At 36.1% G+C, this 16,046-nt stretch overlaps 1 protein-coding gene across 16 annotated transcripts in view; it reads left to right on the top strand.

Moving 5' to 3' along the window:
• The window catches only part of ADGRL2 (adhesion G protein-coupled receptor L2), a 388,797-nt gene that overhangs the window by 287,082 nt on the left and 85,669 nt on the right, over positions 1-16,046 (top strand). For all 16 annotated transcript variants that reach the window (XM_047725544.1, XM_047725542.1, XM_047725545.1 and 13 more), the window contains one exon: positions 15,383-15,596. In XM_047725544.1, coding sequence (XP_047581500.1) covers positions 15,383-15,596 — 214 coding nt within the window. The remainder of the gene's footprint in view (positions 1-15,382; positions 15,597-16,046) is intronic.

Genomic DNA, 16,046 nt, shown 5'->3' with positions numbered 1-16,046 from the left:
CCTATGAGGCATAAGAGCTATTATTATCTCAATTTTACAGATAGGGAGACTGAAGTACAGACTTTTCCATCTGAATAACATCACTCAGCTAATAAACAGAGGAGCCTAGGTTCAACAGTCTGTGCTGGACAGTGTTCATCTGAAAAATAGCATGTGATTAAGAAGGTCCTAGAAATAAGCATTCTTGTGCCAGATGACTAAGATTTTCAAGATAAATGTGCAACCAATAACTAGGTTTCAAGGCACATAGGAAACAAGCAAATTAGTTTATGGAATATAAGTGGATACTTTTCCTACAAGATAATGTGGCTGACAAGCTTGCAGAATACTGTTGCAAAGCTGAAACTGGAAGTCAAAATTCTCCGTCATCAGGGTAGCTGGAGAGAGCATCTCACTAAAGGGGAGTATTGGTTCTTTGTCTCTGCATTTTTGGGGATTCCTGAGGAATATGGATGTGCTGGCTGTACTCTTCAGCTTCTCAGTAAGACTTTCTGTAGAGAGTGGTGAATGTGGGTCACTCTGATACCCGGTGACCCCTCCTTTAATGCTCTCATTCCTTTGGCAATAAATTCTCTTTGAAAAACCTACCATTTATTAGTGTGATTTTGGGGAGTCTTGTGATTATAATTGGTATAAATGCAAAACTTACTATCCCATCTTTGAATCAAGTGTACCTTCTGTTTGCTTCTGATGGTTTTATTCTGTTATCTTCTCCTAGGCTTTTAGAAGAGGGAAAGGAGGGGGTGGCCGGGAAACTGAGCATATAGGAAGGAATTCCAAGCAAGGAGAATTGTATGAAAAAAGTTACAAAGTCAGGAATGCATATACTAGATTTTAGATGATAAATAAATTATTTAAGACTCAATTCCATAGTGTAAACAGATTAGCTTTGTACATTTTAATACATTATAAGGAATACATAAATTATTAGAATTTTCTGCATAACACCTTGATGTCTCAAGTACCATTTGCTTCTTTCTTTTACATAAATAGTTAATTCCATAAAAATAGATTATTCATCTACCTTTCAGCAGGTAAAAGTTAACACAAACAACAACAAAGTTGCCACCCTGGGATGTACTTGGAGAAGTCTGGATTAAGTGGCAGGAAATTTGGAACAAACAGTGAGAAGAAAGTACGAGCTGGGAGGGGTGGGCAGTAGGAAAAACCCATGGAGTCTATAGGAGACAGGCCCCTGCATGAGCAAAATATTTCTTGTGGAATAAGTGTGTTTCGGCATAGATTATCCAAGAAATATGTATCCCAGTTGCAGTGAGGGAATTGTGATGTAGGGAGGACGGATATATGTAGCTTTGGAAAAACCACCAGGATCTCCCATGTCCACATAGGCATCTGTTACACAAAGGCTGGAACTCAGAACCAGGAAAGTCAGAGAAGCACCTCAGTTCTTAAGCTGAGATATGGTATATTTTCAGATTGTTCCTGGAAAGGAAAACAGGATTTCTGTTATCTTCCCAGGCTGAGTGTTTTTTCGTTCACTTGTTCACTTTAACCTGAGTACTGTTTCTTGGTATCTCAGGGTTGGTGGCCAGTTTTCTTCAGCTCCCAGCTGGTTACCATAATGGTCACTGCTATGCCAAAAAGAGTTTCCACTTCCGGATTTTTTTTCCTCTAGGCATGTATCTGTCTGTCTATCTATCTATCTATCTATCTGTGTTGAAGTACATATATAATTCTTTTGTACAATTTTCTGGGAATACATTCCCAAGTCATTATTATAATATTTACTATATTGTTGATTAGGTTTGTATCATATTGTATTTTATCAGTCTACTTTTAAATCATTTCCCTAATTGGGATCTTGAGTTTGTCTCAAATTTTTCATTGTTACAAATATTCAAATATTTGGCAAATTTTTGGCTTCTTTTTAGAATGTATTCTTACAGAAGGAATTTGATAAGGTTATTTTAGAAAGATTGTACTAATTTGTAAAGCCTCAGAAATATATGAGGCTGTTTGTTTTATAATACTCCCAATAAATTTTTGGTAATTTATAGGAGAAAATTTGACCAAATTTTTATTTTTTGCCTTCTTTTTGTTCTTACCAGTTAAACTGAGCATTGTGTATGTTTATTTGTTACTTACATTTATTTCCTTTTCTTTTATTTTTCTTTACCTACTTTGAAATTAATACCAGGATTTGTAAGCACTGCTTATATAAAGTATTTAACCTTTGATTATTTGTTTAGACAGTTTATCTTGGGATATGTAATTTTCTGAAACATTCCTGTTGTCATTATAAATCAGATTCACCTAAATTTACTCTCATTTTCTGATAAGAAACACTGCTTGTTTTTGAGATTCTTTCAAGCTTTTTTTTTTTTCTTTTGCCTTGAAGAGTAAGGGAGGTTTTTTTAATCTGGTAAAACTTCAGCTTCATAAGGGTGAAATAACAAGTATTTGAGGTTGCAAAGGTAAAGAAACATTTTTCTTTTTTTTAGAGTTTATTTATTTGAGAGACAGAGCACAGGCAGAGGGAGGGGTGGAGGGAGAGGGAGAAGCAGACTCCCCACTAAGTGTGGAGTGTGGAGCCCATCACTGGGGGGGAAAGGCGGGGGACTCTATTCCAGGATCCGGAGATCATGACCTGAGCTGAAGTCAGACGCACTTAACCGACTGAGCCACCCAGGTGGCCCCAAGGGAAATAAACATTTTAAGTACCAGGGAAGCGGCATTAGAGTAGTACACTAAGGCATAGCAACACTGGTTCAAACAGGATTTCTTAGAGCCTTTTTCCTGCCATTCCTTAGAATGTCTGAGTCCAGAAGTTGGAACTGCTCTGTTGTCTCTGCACTGTTGGTACCTGTAGGGAGCGAGTATGAAAGACAACAATGGGCTATATATGTAGGGGCAGGGCCTGTGCTTTTGGATGTGCTACCATGCTGTTTCTTAGTTCCCTTGATGTTTGGTTAGTTTGGCAGTTACATATGAGAGAGGATATAATTTTTAACTCTGCAGAAAAGTAGTGGTATTTCTTTTTTAAGGCAGCATTTTGTAACTTTACAATGTCAGGTTAAACTTATTTCTCTCTCTCTCTCTTTCATTCTCTCTCTCTCTCTCTCTCTCTCCCTCTCTCCCCCTCCTTGCTTCCCTCCCAAAATGTTCTGGTGATGCATATTTGAGAATAGTGTGTTCTCAGAAATCTCATCTTTCATTAAAAATGGAACAACCCTCAACAGCCCAACACAAAAATAATAACAGCAAAACTAACCATGAACTCAGTGATATGGTCATTTAGACAACCTTCATAGCATTTTGGGACGCTGTTTCTGTTTTAACTCACACTATCACAGTTAGTAGAGGAGTGAGTACTTCTCTAAGTCATCTCTTTACTGCAGGGAGGATTTTTACTACTGTGTGGGCTTTCTGTAGCTTGGAGAAGTAGTGAAATGGCCTCCAACCTGAGAGTTGTTAGTTTCTTTGGCTTATTCCAAAAAAGCCTGATGGAGGAATTCGAATGTGCTACAGAGACAAGTACATAATGGACGGATGGATGAATGAGCAATAAAGTGTTTGGGTGAGGCTGCCAAAGATGTTAGTAAAAGATAACATTACAGATGCTATTTTCATTTGGTGGTGGTTTGCGTTCTTTTGAGTTTGTATTTTGAAGTAAAGTTCACAAAATGGGCTCACTGCTGCGTTTAGTTTCACTCATTTTGTCATTTTGCAGTTTTTAATTTGTCCAGGAATATTCATTGAAAAAAGTAATAGCATAATAGTACAGTGGAGTAATTTTGTTTCCTGTAGATGGTATTAGTCACATGATTAGTTATTTCTATAAGTTCCATGTATCTTTTAGAAATTTATCTTTCCAAATTTTTCATGGGTTAAAAATAACCTTCAGCTTTAAAGGAAGTTTTACATGTTAGGAATGATAGTCCAGAGTTTGGGCTAGAAAAAAATTCATGTAGAGGCACCTGCATACTCAGTCAGTTAAGCGTGCGACTGGATTTTGGCTCAGGTTATGATTTCAGAGTCCTGGGATCAAACCCTGCATCAGAGGGAGTCAGCTTGTGCTTCTCCTTCTGCTCCTCCCCCATGTGCGAGTGCATTCTCTCTCTCTAAAATAAAATAAATTTCTTTTAAAAAAAAGAAATTCATGTATATAGCATAATTTAGAATCAAATTTTAAGCATTATTTAAGAGAAAAAAGGTAGGAAATTTTAAAAATCAACTTTGGTGTCCTGAATAGCTTTTTTGAGGTGGGACGGTACTCCCGTAAGCATTTTTCTCCCTAGAATCTTATTGGAAGATGCTTTCTCACTCCTGTGATGCCTTTCTGTCATCTTCCATAGTATTATTGTGAGTAAAAAAACAAAAAAAAAAACAAAAAACAAAAAACTAACTTTTAGGAGTCCTTTGAGGTTTTAGGGAAAGAAGAGTACCTTTTACAGCATGTAGAGGAAAGACATGAAATTTCTCCCTTCTTCAGTAGGAAAAAGGTTAAATGGCTGACACTTTTTATTTAAATGATCGAAGTGTTAGTGTACGTGACAGTTTGTGAAAAGTCAGGATAAGAGTTGAGACTGGTTTCAGGCTACATTAATCTTTCCTACCTGAAGTGAGAAATAAATACTTCATAGAAATGTATATGGAGATATAATGTCTTTTCCTTTTGAGTGACAGTTTGAGTCACTGTCGTTGAATGTGATTACCTTTGGATTGCTGTTTGGGATTGAGAGAAATGAGTGGGTGGTTTCAGTGCAGTTTCAATGTAGTTAAATCAAATAAGTTTTAGAATTATTATTAATTTGGCCCCCTTATTAGATACCTTTAATGAGGAACCCAGTTCTTACACAGGTAACTTCTTTACGACTTTTTATATAGAGTCTATTGTTGTCAAATAAATGTAATTGACCTGGAAATCTTAAATTCATGTACATTGTTTTCCCTTTTTGAGTCTACTTAAATGTACCTTTTGAAGAATGAAATAATGCCTAGTAGTTTTGGGGGGTTTTGGGGGGGCATTTTAAAAATATTGGTTATTTTAAATACACATAGCACTAACAAAAAGACTCAGAATCCAAATTTTGACTCTCTTTGACCTGGGAGACCTATCTGGGGAGTACTTTAAATGAGGGCTCTACCTCTAACTAGTTTTATTTGTCGGACTAATAATACAGTGACAGGAAAGGAATAGAATCTCTTAGCTAGTATGTTTTGGGGTAAGTCACTGGATGAGGGAACAAATCACAGTTTTCCATTTTTGCTTTTTGTTTAACTGCTTTTGAGAACAAACACTCGACCTGGTTGGGATTTGGAGTTGTTAATGGAATTTATAGCAGAACAGTAAAAGAAAGAAAATCGTTAGAAAGTTGTGTTAATCAATGTGGAAGTAGAAATAAATTGTTGTACCTGAGGAGATGATGGAATTGTTGTTTTGTTACTTATTCTGTGATTGTTACCTCTGGGTTTTTTGATGTCAATGAATAAATTATACAGAATTAGTTAAGACTTTTAATTGGATAATCCAATGTGACTGACTTGAGAAATTGCATTTCTGATAGTAACTTCATAATGTTAATCTGGTTTTAACTAGTTTTAAGAAATAATAAATGTAAAGAGTGTTTCCTATTTAGTGGGGTAGAGAAAACAGGGGTAAAGTTGTTATTCTGGTTTTTGTAATGTTTTTACATGGATTCCTGGATGATTGTGAAGTCCAGCAGATGGTTGGTCATTTAGGGGTGCATTTCATTGCTGAGGCCCACTGATTTGGGGACTCTAGTGAAGATGTCATCTTTGTTACATTTGTATTCTTTATTTCCTGATATCTGGATTTTATTTTAATTTTTAAAACATTTTAATATATAGATAAAAAGATAGAATTGTGGTTTTGTTTTTTTCCCTTGTAAAAACATCTTCATTTTGGGGCACCTGGGTGGCTCAGTGGGTTAATCCTCTGCCTTTGGCTCAGGTCATGGTCCCAGGGTCCTGGGCTTGAGTCCCGCATCGGGTTCTCTGCTCAGCAGGGAGCCTGCTTCCCCCTCTCTCTGCCTGCCTCTCTGCCTACTTGTGATCTCTCTCTGTCAAATAAATAAATAAAATAAATTAAAAAAACAAAAAAAAACAAAACATCTTCATTTTATGTTCCTGGGTGTATTTGACATCTTTTTGTATAAGGAATTAAGGTATAAAATACAGCACAAAATAAAATTAAGTAAAAATCGAATGCCTGTTGTGCGTTATGCATTGTGCCGGAAACCAAGGATACAAAAGTGAATAGGATTCACTTTTTTCTATTGAGTAGCTCAGAGTTCAGCAGGGGAGGAATATTAAGTAAGAAGACTGTTAGAAGCATGTTGCCTCCTCTGCCAGAGGAGCTCATAATTGTTCATTCACTTAGTTCTTTTGCACATCCATTTATTTAATAAATCTTTATTTCATGCCTTCTATAAAGAGAGCCCCGTCAACCAACTGTTAGGTTTTGCATTGTAATGGTGAACTAGATAGATGTGATACCTTACCTCAAGGAGAACTCACTACCCATGTAAATTACCTGGGTACAGGGATCATTGTCATGTTTGTTCACTGTTAACCTCTGTTTCTAGAAAAGTGCTAGACACATAGTAGGGGTGCAGTAAATATTATTGGAAGAAAAAAAAAAATAGATGACCCTAAACCTGAGCTCAGATTCTTTTCCTCTTTGCTGGAGAAGGCTTGATAGTATTTAGAGAGTAATTGTTGCCTAAGAGAAAAATGAGTAGAATATTCTACACAGAGGGCATAGTTTAAACATAGGTAGGGTAATATTGAAGCTTAATACAAAATTTACTATTTTCTTTTAGAAGTAGATCAGAATTAAAGTTTCTGAACTTTGAAGAAGTTATAGCTTTTACTGAAACAATTAAAAGCACCTCTTCATGTGGCATGTAATATTTTAGTAGACATGCTTATCAGAATTTTTTCTTTTCTAAAAGAATTAATATTAATTAGTTAATTAATATAAAGAATTAATATTAATTAGTTAATCAATATTAAGAATTAATATTAAACTGACAGTATTATATCACTAAGTTGCTGTATTTTAGTGGCACTTGTGATTTAATAATGAGTGTAAGTAAACTCTCCACCCAACAGCAAGCTTGAACTTATGACCCTGAGATCAAGAGTCACATGTTCTACCAATTGAGCCAGTCATGTTCCCCTACCAACAAAAGCTTTTTTATACATCCTTGAATTTTAACATTGTCTTGATGACATCATGAATATTCAGAAAGAAATAAAAATGTTGAACCATTAGTGAAATAAATGATCTTTTAGGCTTATTTTTAACATTTTCTTTTTATCTGAACGAAAATGAAATGGAAAAAAGTTTTCTGGAAGCTTGTAGGCTATAGGTCAGCCTGGTTGAAATCATGTCCCCTCCTATTAAGTAGTTTTCTCATTTCCATTTTAGGGAAAAAAAATCATTAACATATATAAACAGAAATAAATCAGATTTCAATATGCCAGCACTCGTAGTAGACTGTGGCTTGCGTTAATGTTTCAGTAGAGCTTGAAGTCACAGCCTCAGTTCCATAGAGGTCCCTGATAATCAGAAGACATGGTGCTTACCAGGACCCCAGACAGCAAGAGCAGTAGCATCCATGACAGGGTTTAGTTCAAAGTAATTAAGAAAAAACGGTACCAGAAAAGTTGATGTTTTTATATTATAGCTTAATAAGACTTATATAGGAATGTATGATTTTGCAGAAATCTATATAAAGAGCAAACTGAATGGAGACAATGTCAGAAAAGTAAAGTTTTTATAATCAAGTGCCTAAAGTTTATCCCAAGTGTAAGCTTATGGCAGAGTATACTGTCGCCAGAGTAGCATCTACTCTTGCAAAAATGCTCAGATGATGCAAAATCCAATGACAGTTCCAATTCCGACCTTACAAATTCCCTTCTCAAAGAAGTGCATCTGTTTATTAGGAGTTATCCTCTGAATGTGAATGATTTCAGTCCTAAGTCACCGCACCTGTTGCTGGGAGATATTTATTCCAATCACTAGCCTAAAGCACAGAGAGTTATTGCTTGACATTTTATAGCTTGGGGGAAAAAAAACCCTGTCTTTTCAAAATCATTTGTTCAGAGTGGAGAAAATGGAGCAAAACAGTTCATTTTACTCTAAGCACCACTATTTGGGGATATTCACATTTGCACAGCTCAAAGCTGCAGTATTGATTTTTTTGCCCACAGGGCCTCCCACAAGTTTTTTTCTTCGATTGTCAGGGTTGCACGATGGATTGGATTATACTTTGTTTGCGGGGATGCTCCCCCACCCCGCCTTGTTGAAATAGAAATAGATTGAAAATACGACTTAGAATAAATGTCATAGTAATAGTATAATTAAAGGGCTTTAATTTGGGAGTTTTTTATGTTGATTATGTTGATTGGACAATTTCATTGTAAGCTTAACAGTCAAACACACTATTATTTCCTTTCCTGCTCTTCTTCCCCTAAGACTAGAAAGCACCCAGTACATCCTATTAACTATGTCCTCTGCCTCCAGGGTCTGCAGACCTGCTTCTAAGAGGCATTAAAGTAACCTTTAAGGATATGAACTTGGGAGCTGCATCAATGTATCTCAAACCTTGATTTCATTCTTACTGGACGATATGATGATGGAAAAAGTAATTTTTCTGTGCCTCAGTTTCTTCCTCTTTAAAATGGTTATAATAGTAATATCACCTACCCCATACAGTTTTGAGCATTTTACTTAGTAAGTATTCATAAAGTCCTTAGCGGAGTTTCTGGAGATGTTGGGGATGAAGAAGGTGGCATATCCTCTCCCAAAACAAGTATAAATCTGAACAGAATTGTGAACCACAACAATTTAAGGCTGTGGAAATGAACCAGAGCCAAATAAGAAATTGGGAAGCATTTATTTATGAAAAGCTATACAACTTCTGGTATGAACAATGGAAGTTCAAAGCCTTCTAGCCTGGGGCTGCTCCTACCCTCCACTCCTTACTAAGTCTTTGTGCTAGTTTCATTAGGGCAAGGCTGGCCTTGAAAGGCAGAGACTGCTGCCAGAGAGAGTTGGCTTGATTTGGAGTGGAGGGTGGAAACCCGTGCCCAGCAGTGTTGCCAGTGAAAGTAGTAAACACTGTGGAAAACAGATGGGAAAGACTCACAGCTCTGCTAGCCTGAGGTTGCAGTCCCTATTGGGGAGACTGGAGGGCCAGACTGAAACAAACCCAGGGAATCTTTGAAATGAAAAGAGCCAAAGTTCTCTATGCATTCTTGACTAAGTGGGAAGCTACACACACATGCCAAAGAGATGTGAGAGGAGTTGGCAGAAAGTAAATAACTGAGGCTGACTTGGAAACTGCCTGAACCTCGCACACTCTCCCTAACACACACTCAGATCAGTCCGCAGAGGGTAGAGACCTTGTTATGTGTTCATGGTGTTTAAGGTAAAGACTCTGCCCAATCATTGGCCCATCACTAAGCTATGCAGAGACAGGGATGATCCCTAGGAAGCCAGGCTAGAAAATAAAAATAAGAATTAAAATAACAATAGTGAGCAGAAACAGCAGCGGAAGAAGAGGAAGAAGACGGAGGGCACAGATTCTGTAGCTTTAATCCAGTCAAGATTCTAAAGAGAAAATATTACAGTAGCAGCAATTCTCTGGGGAAGAAAATCTGGATCCTCAGTTGCTAACAGAATATTTTTTAAAATGTCTAGTTTCCAACAACAAAAAATTTACAAGATTTGCAGAGAAACAAGGAAATTGACCCATACTCAGGAGAAAAAGCATTCAGTAGAAACTGTCTGATGTAGGCCCAGATGTTCGATTTAGCAGATAAAAATTTCAAAGTGGCTATTAGGAATATGTTCAAAGATTAAAACTACATCTATATTAGAAAATTAAGAGGAAATATGATGGCAATGATTTAATAAATATGTAATCTCAATAGAGAAATAAAAACTATTTTAAAAAGGCCTTGGAGAAATTCTTGGCACATATTAGTTATTATATCATTGTGTTGCAAATAAATTAACATTTTCCTTCCCTAATACAGATACCCAGCTTTATCTGAACCCAGAAATTGTGATTCAGTAGGTCTGGATTAGGGCTTGAAGATCTTTTTAAAAACATTTACCAGTTGACTCTGATGCAAAATCATGTTTGGGAATGACTTATATAGTCCTGGCAAGTGACTTAAAAAAAAGTCCTAAAAATACCCACTTCAAACAGTTAAGAATTACATCATATACAAAGGAAGAAAGTGTGGTTAAGAAATAGTAGCCATACCTGTGATGTTTTATTTCTGTGACTCAATATAGTAAGTCATTAACGTGTTATAAATAAAGGAGTAAATTAATGTATTTGGGAATAAGATCTGTTCTGGGTTTTTTTTTTTTTTTTTCCCCATCACATTTTCTTAGTGAAAATGTTGAATTAAAAAAATTAATATCAATGGCAACAGTTTTATTTAAGACTTTTCCAAAGTTCCTCCTGCGTACCATTGTTGAAGAGATTGAACCCACTCCTTGAAGTTTTTAGGAAAAATAGTGTGAAGTGGCTGAAGAAGGCACAGCCATTTACATTTTACTAAGAAATTAATGTAAATTTTTCTTGTGATCCCATGTTGGCCTATGTTTATTTTATCCCTTTGACTGTCTTTGATTAAAATAGTTAATCCAGGATGATGTCTGCTTATGATTTGTGTGAACCCTGGCTGCCTAGTCATCACATGTGCTTTGGAGGATTACCTTGACAGTACTGTATAAGCTACACAGTTGTGCCATGACACATCCATGTTAGCCTTCTCATGTATGTTTATATTTTAAAAAAACAGCAAGTAATTTATTACTCAGTTACTGCTTGAGAATGGTAGAATAGCATGTGTTACCTGATAAAAAGGAACTTGCCTACTTAGAATCACAGATTGGTGAAATTTGATGCAACTTCGAAATGACTTTAATTCTTCAGAAAAAGAAATTAAAACCCAGAAATGTAAAATGCCTTTGCCAAACTCACAAGCCTCACCCAGACACACGTGCTTTAGTATCCCATATTCTTGCCATGTATATATATTTGAAGAGTGTAGACTGTGCTCTCCTTATATTTATGGCATACTACACTACATTTCCAAAAATAAAATTTTCATTATTATCTATATGTTCTGTGAACCTTCCCCATAATTTTATCCTGTCAAATTTACTAATATTCATTGGTAGATTTTCAGATTGTGTGAAAATTTTATAAAATTATTATCAATAAAGTGGCTTGAGAAGTCACACAATACTCTTCTGTTTATTGCCGCTAAGAAGAGCATGAGCTCAGAAGTCTGAGAACCTGTGTACATTATAGACAAGCTTGTAGTAATCCTTGAGACGCCGAACTTTATGCCTTAGTTTCATACTCTGTAAAAATGGTATTATAATAGTAACTTATTCCGTTGTTTTCCGTTGTTGATCTTGATGTTGGTTAGCATTAAAAAAGTGATCCATATAAAGCACTTAGCACAGTGCCACAACATAATAATTAGTGTGTAAATGTTAGCTATTATAACAAGTTTTCTGTGTTCCTATTTGAATTTCTGTGTTTCTGATTGGAAAAACAGGGTTTAAATAAATGAAAGCTCATAAACATGTTACTCACCTGTCTTTATGTTAAACTTTAATGAACCCCAGCAGTACCTAGAAAATAATAAATTGGCAGAATTTTTTATCTTTTTTGAGGATGGCATATCATTTTCACTGATTATAAGTGATTTATCTGTTTCTAAATGCTAACTGTTTTTATTTCCATGACAAAGGAAATAGGTATTATAGAGGGGAAAGATTGTAATTATTTATGGTTTTAACAAGCTCCAGTTCGATTTAGCTTTGGTTTGATAATACTTGTTGGAATTACGTGTCACGTACCCACCTAGGCATTGGAATTATAAGAACTCTATCATCATAGTCTAGCAGGGAAGATATAAATTAAAAATGAATATGCATAGTACTGTGTGGTAACAATAAGCACTTTAGTGAAGAAGTATAAAGTTCAATGGAAACAGAGGGGAGAGAGCAAGAATTTATAAAGAACACTTGTGATTCAAAACAATAGACATTGTAGCATTTAATAAAGCAATATTCACTATTAAGAACTCTTTTAGTTCTCTGCAAAGCATAAGCACCATGATCTCTCTTCTCCAGAAGATTCTACATTAGAAATCGAAATTATTAAAGTATGCAGATCTTTCTGTCTCCTTTTCCTTCTTCTTCTTCTTCTTCTTTTTTTTTTCCTTACTTTACCTGTTTGGATGACTATAGCTAAGGTTTAAAAATCCTCTCTCTGAATTACCGAAACAGCAGGACACTCAACAATGCAATTTCTTAAATATCTTTCAAAAGCAGAGCAAAATTAACTTAGGACCTTAATAACTGTAATCCTGCATACTATCAACAGCAACAAAAATTAAGGGCTTATTTTAAAAACCACAATGCTTCATAGTCAATCCTATATTTTTGACAAGTAGTGAAAGTTGTGAATTATGGCTCCAAGCCAGTCTTCTAATGTGTTCTAAAATTCACAGTATTTTCTAGTAATATGGTTTATTCTCATTTATTAAGGAGTTATAATTACAAAATATCTCTGCCTTTAAAATACTTTGTGCTTCAAAATTTTGTATGTTGCTTGTTTGAATTTCCACAAAGCTTTTGCCATTGCAGTAAGTGAAACTCTAAAGCATTTATTTTTTAAGATTTTATTTACTTATTTATTTGAGAGAGGTGGGAAGCGAAGAGGGGAGAGGCAAAGGGAGAAGCAGATTCCTTGCTGAGCAGGGAGCAGGGGGCTTGGGACTCCAGGATCTTGACCTGAGCCAAAGACAGACACTAAACTGACTGAGCCACCCAACTGCCCCTAAAAGCGTATTTTCTATCAAAAACAAATATAAGAATACTAGTTTAAAAAAAAAAAATGCTAGTTTAAGTTGAATTAAAGAGTCAGTACAGTATCGGAAAACAGAAAAAAGCAGTAAAAAATATGTAAAACTTAATCATGAGGTTTCACAATAAACTTTTCGAAAGGTTGGCCTATTTACTATCTGTCTTGACATTTGTTAAGCTCCATTTCTTTTCTTTTCTTTTTTTTTTTTTTTCTTAAGATTTTATTTATTTATTTGAGCAAGAGTATGAGTCGGGGGTACAGAGGGAGAGGAAAAAGCCAACTCCCCACAGAGTGCGGAGCCTGAAGTAGGGCTCAATCCCAGGACCCCCTGAGATCATGACCTGAGCTGGAAGTTAGACCTTTAAGCCTCCCAGGAGCTCCTGTCTAGCTCCATTTCTGTATTCCTTCTTCATTGATAATGCACCTCTCCACATACTTGTAGTAATCTCATAAGACCATAAACCTTCTTGGTGAAAACCTCCCACGGTTGGGGTAGGCTGCAATCCTCTGAAGATTTCTGTGCTCCAAATTGTGTCCTTTTTTGCTCTCTTCATTCCAATTACACCTTTAGTTTTCTCAGTAGAACCAAGAGCTCAGTCAAGTCTGAGAATTGGTGATTTTTTATTTTGAAGATTTTATTTATTTATTTATTTATTTATTTATTTATTTATTTGAGAGAGAGAGAGAGAATGGGAGAGTACCAGACGGTCAGAGGGAGAAAAAGACTCCCCGCTGAGCAGGGAGCCCAACGTGGGACCTGGTCCTGGGATTCCAGGATCATGACCTGAGCTGAAGGCAGTTGCCTAACCAACTGACCAACCAAGCACCCCAGAATTGGTGATTTTTTTTTTATTAAAGATTTTATTTATTTATTTGACAGACAGAGATCACAAGTAGGCAGAGGCAGGCAGAGAGAGAGGAAGGGAAGCAGGCTCCCTGCCGAGCAGAGAGCCCGACTCGGGGCTCGATCCCAGGACCCTGGGACCATGACCCGAGCTGAAGGCAGAGGCTTTAACCCACTGAGCCACCCAGGCGCCCCAGAATTGGTAATTTTTAAGTCCTATCAAAGTGTAACCCAGTTAGCCTTCTGGAGGATTATTTATGTGTTAGGAAGAAGGTACATGTTTTACCAGGTGACATTTTTCATTGAATTAGTATACAATACAGTTAAAGAGATCAGGTTTTGACATTGGATTGACCTGGACATAACCTAGTTTTGAACTTGAAGTTCATAACTTGGAACCGTTTACCTCTGAAGGTCAGGTTTTTTCCCTATAAAAAGGGACATAAAGGATAATTTACGTGATGCAGAGAAATTAAAAGGATGGAGATAAGAAAAAATACTAAAATTATTGCTAGTCTTTTATAACAGGACTGTTTGAGACGGTGAGGTTAGAAAATTGAAATACAAATTGAGGCAATGCTGGAGAAGTTTTTGATAGTGGTAGCTAAGCATGGGTAGAACACCAGCACAGCAAAGATGGACTTCACTCACACATACGGCTATCTCTGGGTTTACCCTTTGTCCTATGCTGTGTTGCTACTTCATGGGTCCCTGGTTGGTAACTTAAAATCCTAATCTTTTATTCCATCTGCAGATCTTTTTCAGCACTCATGAACAGAAGGTGTCTGCACTCTTTCTAATACACCACACTTACATTCATGTAGCATTTTTAATTGAGCACGGTTATGTACGTGATCTTATCCTAGAGTCACCCAGCTAGGAAAAGTCACATCACAGGTGTTTCATCTCCGTTCTGTAGATGACAAAAGTGACCCTTAGACAAATTTTGCCCTTCCTGGGTTTTTTCATCTTGTCAGACAGGGTGTTGACGCCTTTGAATGCCCAGCTGCTGCATGCATCCATTGATGCCACTTTTAAATAAAGTGTCTATAAATTGACATAAGCTAATATGCCATAAGTATGTTGTTGTCATAGTATCTTCGGGTTTTTTTTTTTTGGAGGGGGTGCAAAAAACTGCTAAGACAAAAGTATTTTTTAAGATAATGCTACTAACAGCAATTAATACGTCTACATTAAATGAGAAAGTAAAGTCATTATATACAGAGATTTTATTCCACTGCCTAAATGAAGATTGTTTCTTGATTAGTTGTTCCATTCTGTATTTGTAAAACACCATTATTTATAAATCCATTGATTAAATTGGCCGTTTTTCTTTGGATTGACTCAAAAAGAGTCATTTAGTTTCTGCTTGTGATTAGATTATACAGAAAATATTTTGTTTGAGTAATTTTAAATTATGCAGGTGAATAGTTCAGCTAAAGATACATATTTAAACTAAAAAATTCGTGACATAAGGAGTCAAAGAATTATTTAATGTGTGATTGGATGACTTAAAAAACATACTTTCCGTGACACCTCTTGGATGTAGACATGAATCATATTACTTGAAATGCCTTGTTAAAATAATATATTTCATAAATGTGTTGATTTTAATTTCTTTTTTCTTTCTTTTATTTTTAAGGTTTCAGCAGAGCAGCTTTACCATTCGGGCTAGTTAGGCGAGAATTATCCTGTGAAGGTTATTCTATAGATCTGCGATGTCCAGGCAGTGATGTCATCATGATTGAGAGCGCTAACTATGGTCGGACAGATGACAAGATTTGCGATGCTGACCCATTTCAGATGGAGAATACAGACTGCTACCTCCCAGATGCCTTCAAAATTATGACTCAAAGGTAAATACTTATGTGCTAATATCCTATTTTAGCTACTGCATCCAATCTGGTAAAGTTATTATAATAATTCCAAAGTAGATGAATAGAGTTCATATCTCAGCCCACTTATTAAACTGAATGAGGCTTTTACCTACTAATGTTGATTTCTCCTTTTAAGCTTTCAACATTTAAATCTCTATATCATTTTTATATAGTTTGACATATCAGAAGGAATATGTAATACCTTTCTTGGATTTTTATATATCATAAAATACAGAGTAAGAATAATATTCCAAATGTAATCTTTTTTTAGGTCTGCAGAATTTTGGAATTTTTTTCTAACATTAAGAATGTATAGGGGCGCCTGGGTGGCTCAGTGGGTTAAGCCGCTGCCTTCGGCTCAGGTCATGATCCCAGGTCCTGGGTTCAAGCCCCGCATCGGGCTCTCTGCTCAGCAGGGAGCCTGCTTCC

This window comes from Lutra lutra, chromosome 4 (assembly GCF_902655055.1).
Source record: "Lutra lutra chromosome 4, mLutLut1.2, whole genome shotgun sequence".
Lineage (NCBI taxonomy): Eukaryota > Metazoa > Chordata > Mammalia > Carnivora > Mustelidae > Lutra > Lutra lutra.
The sequence above is the reverse complement of the archived record's forward strand: the minus strand, read 5'-3'. Positions and strand labels throughout refer to the sequence as shown.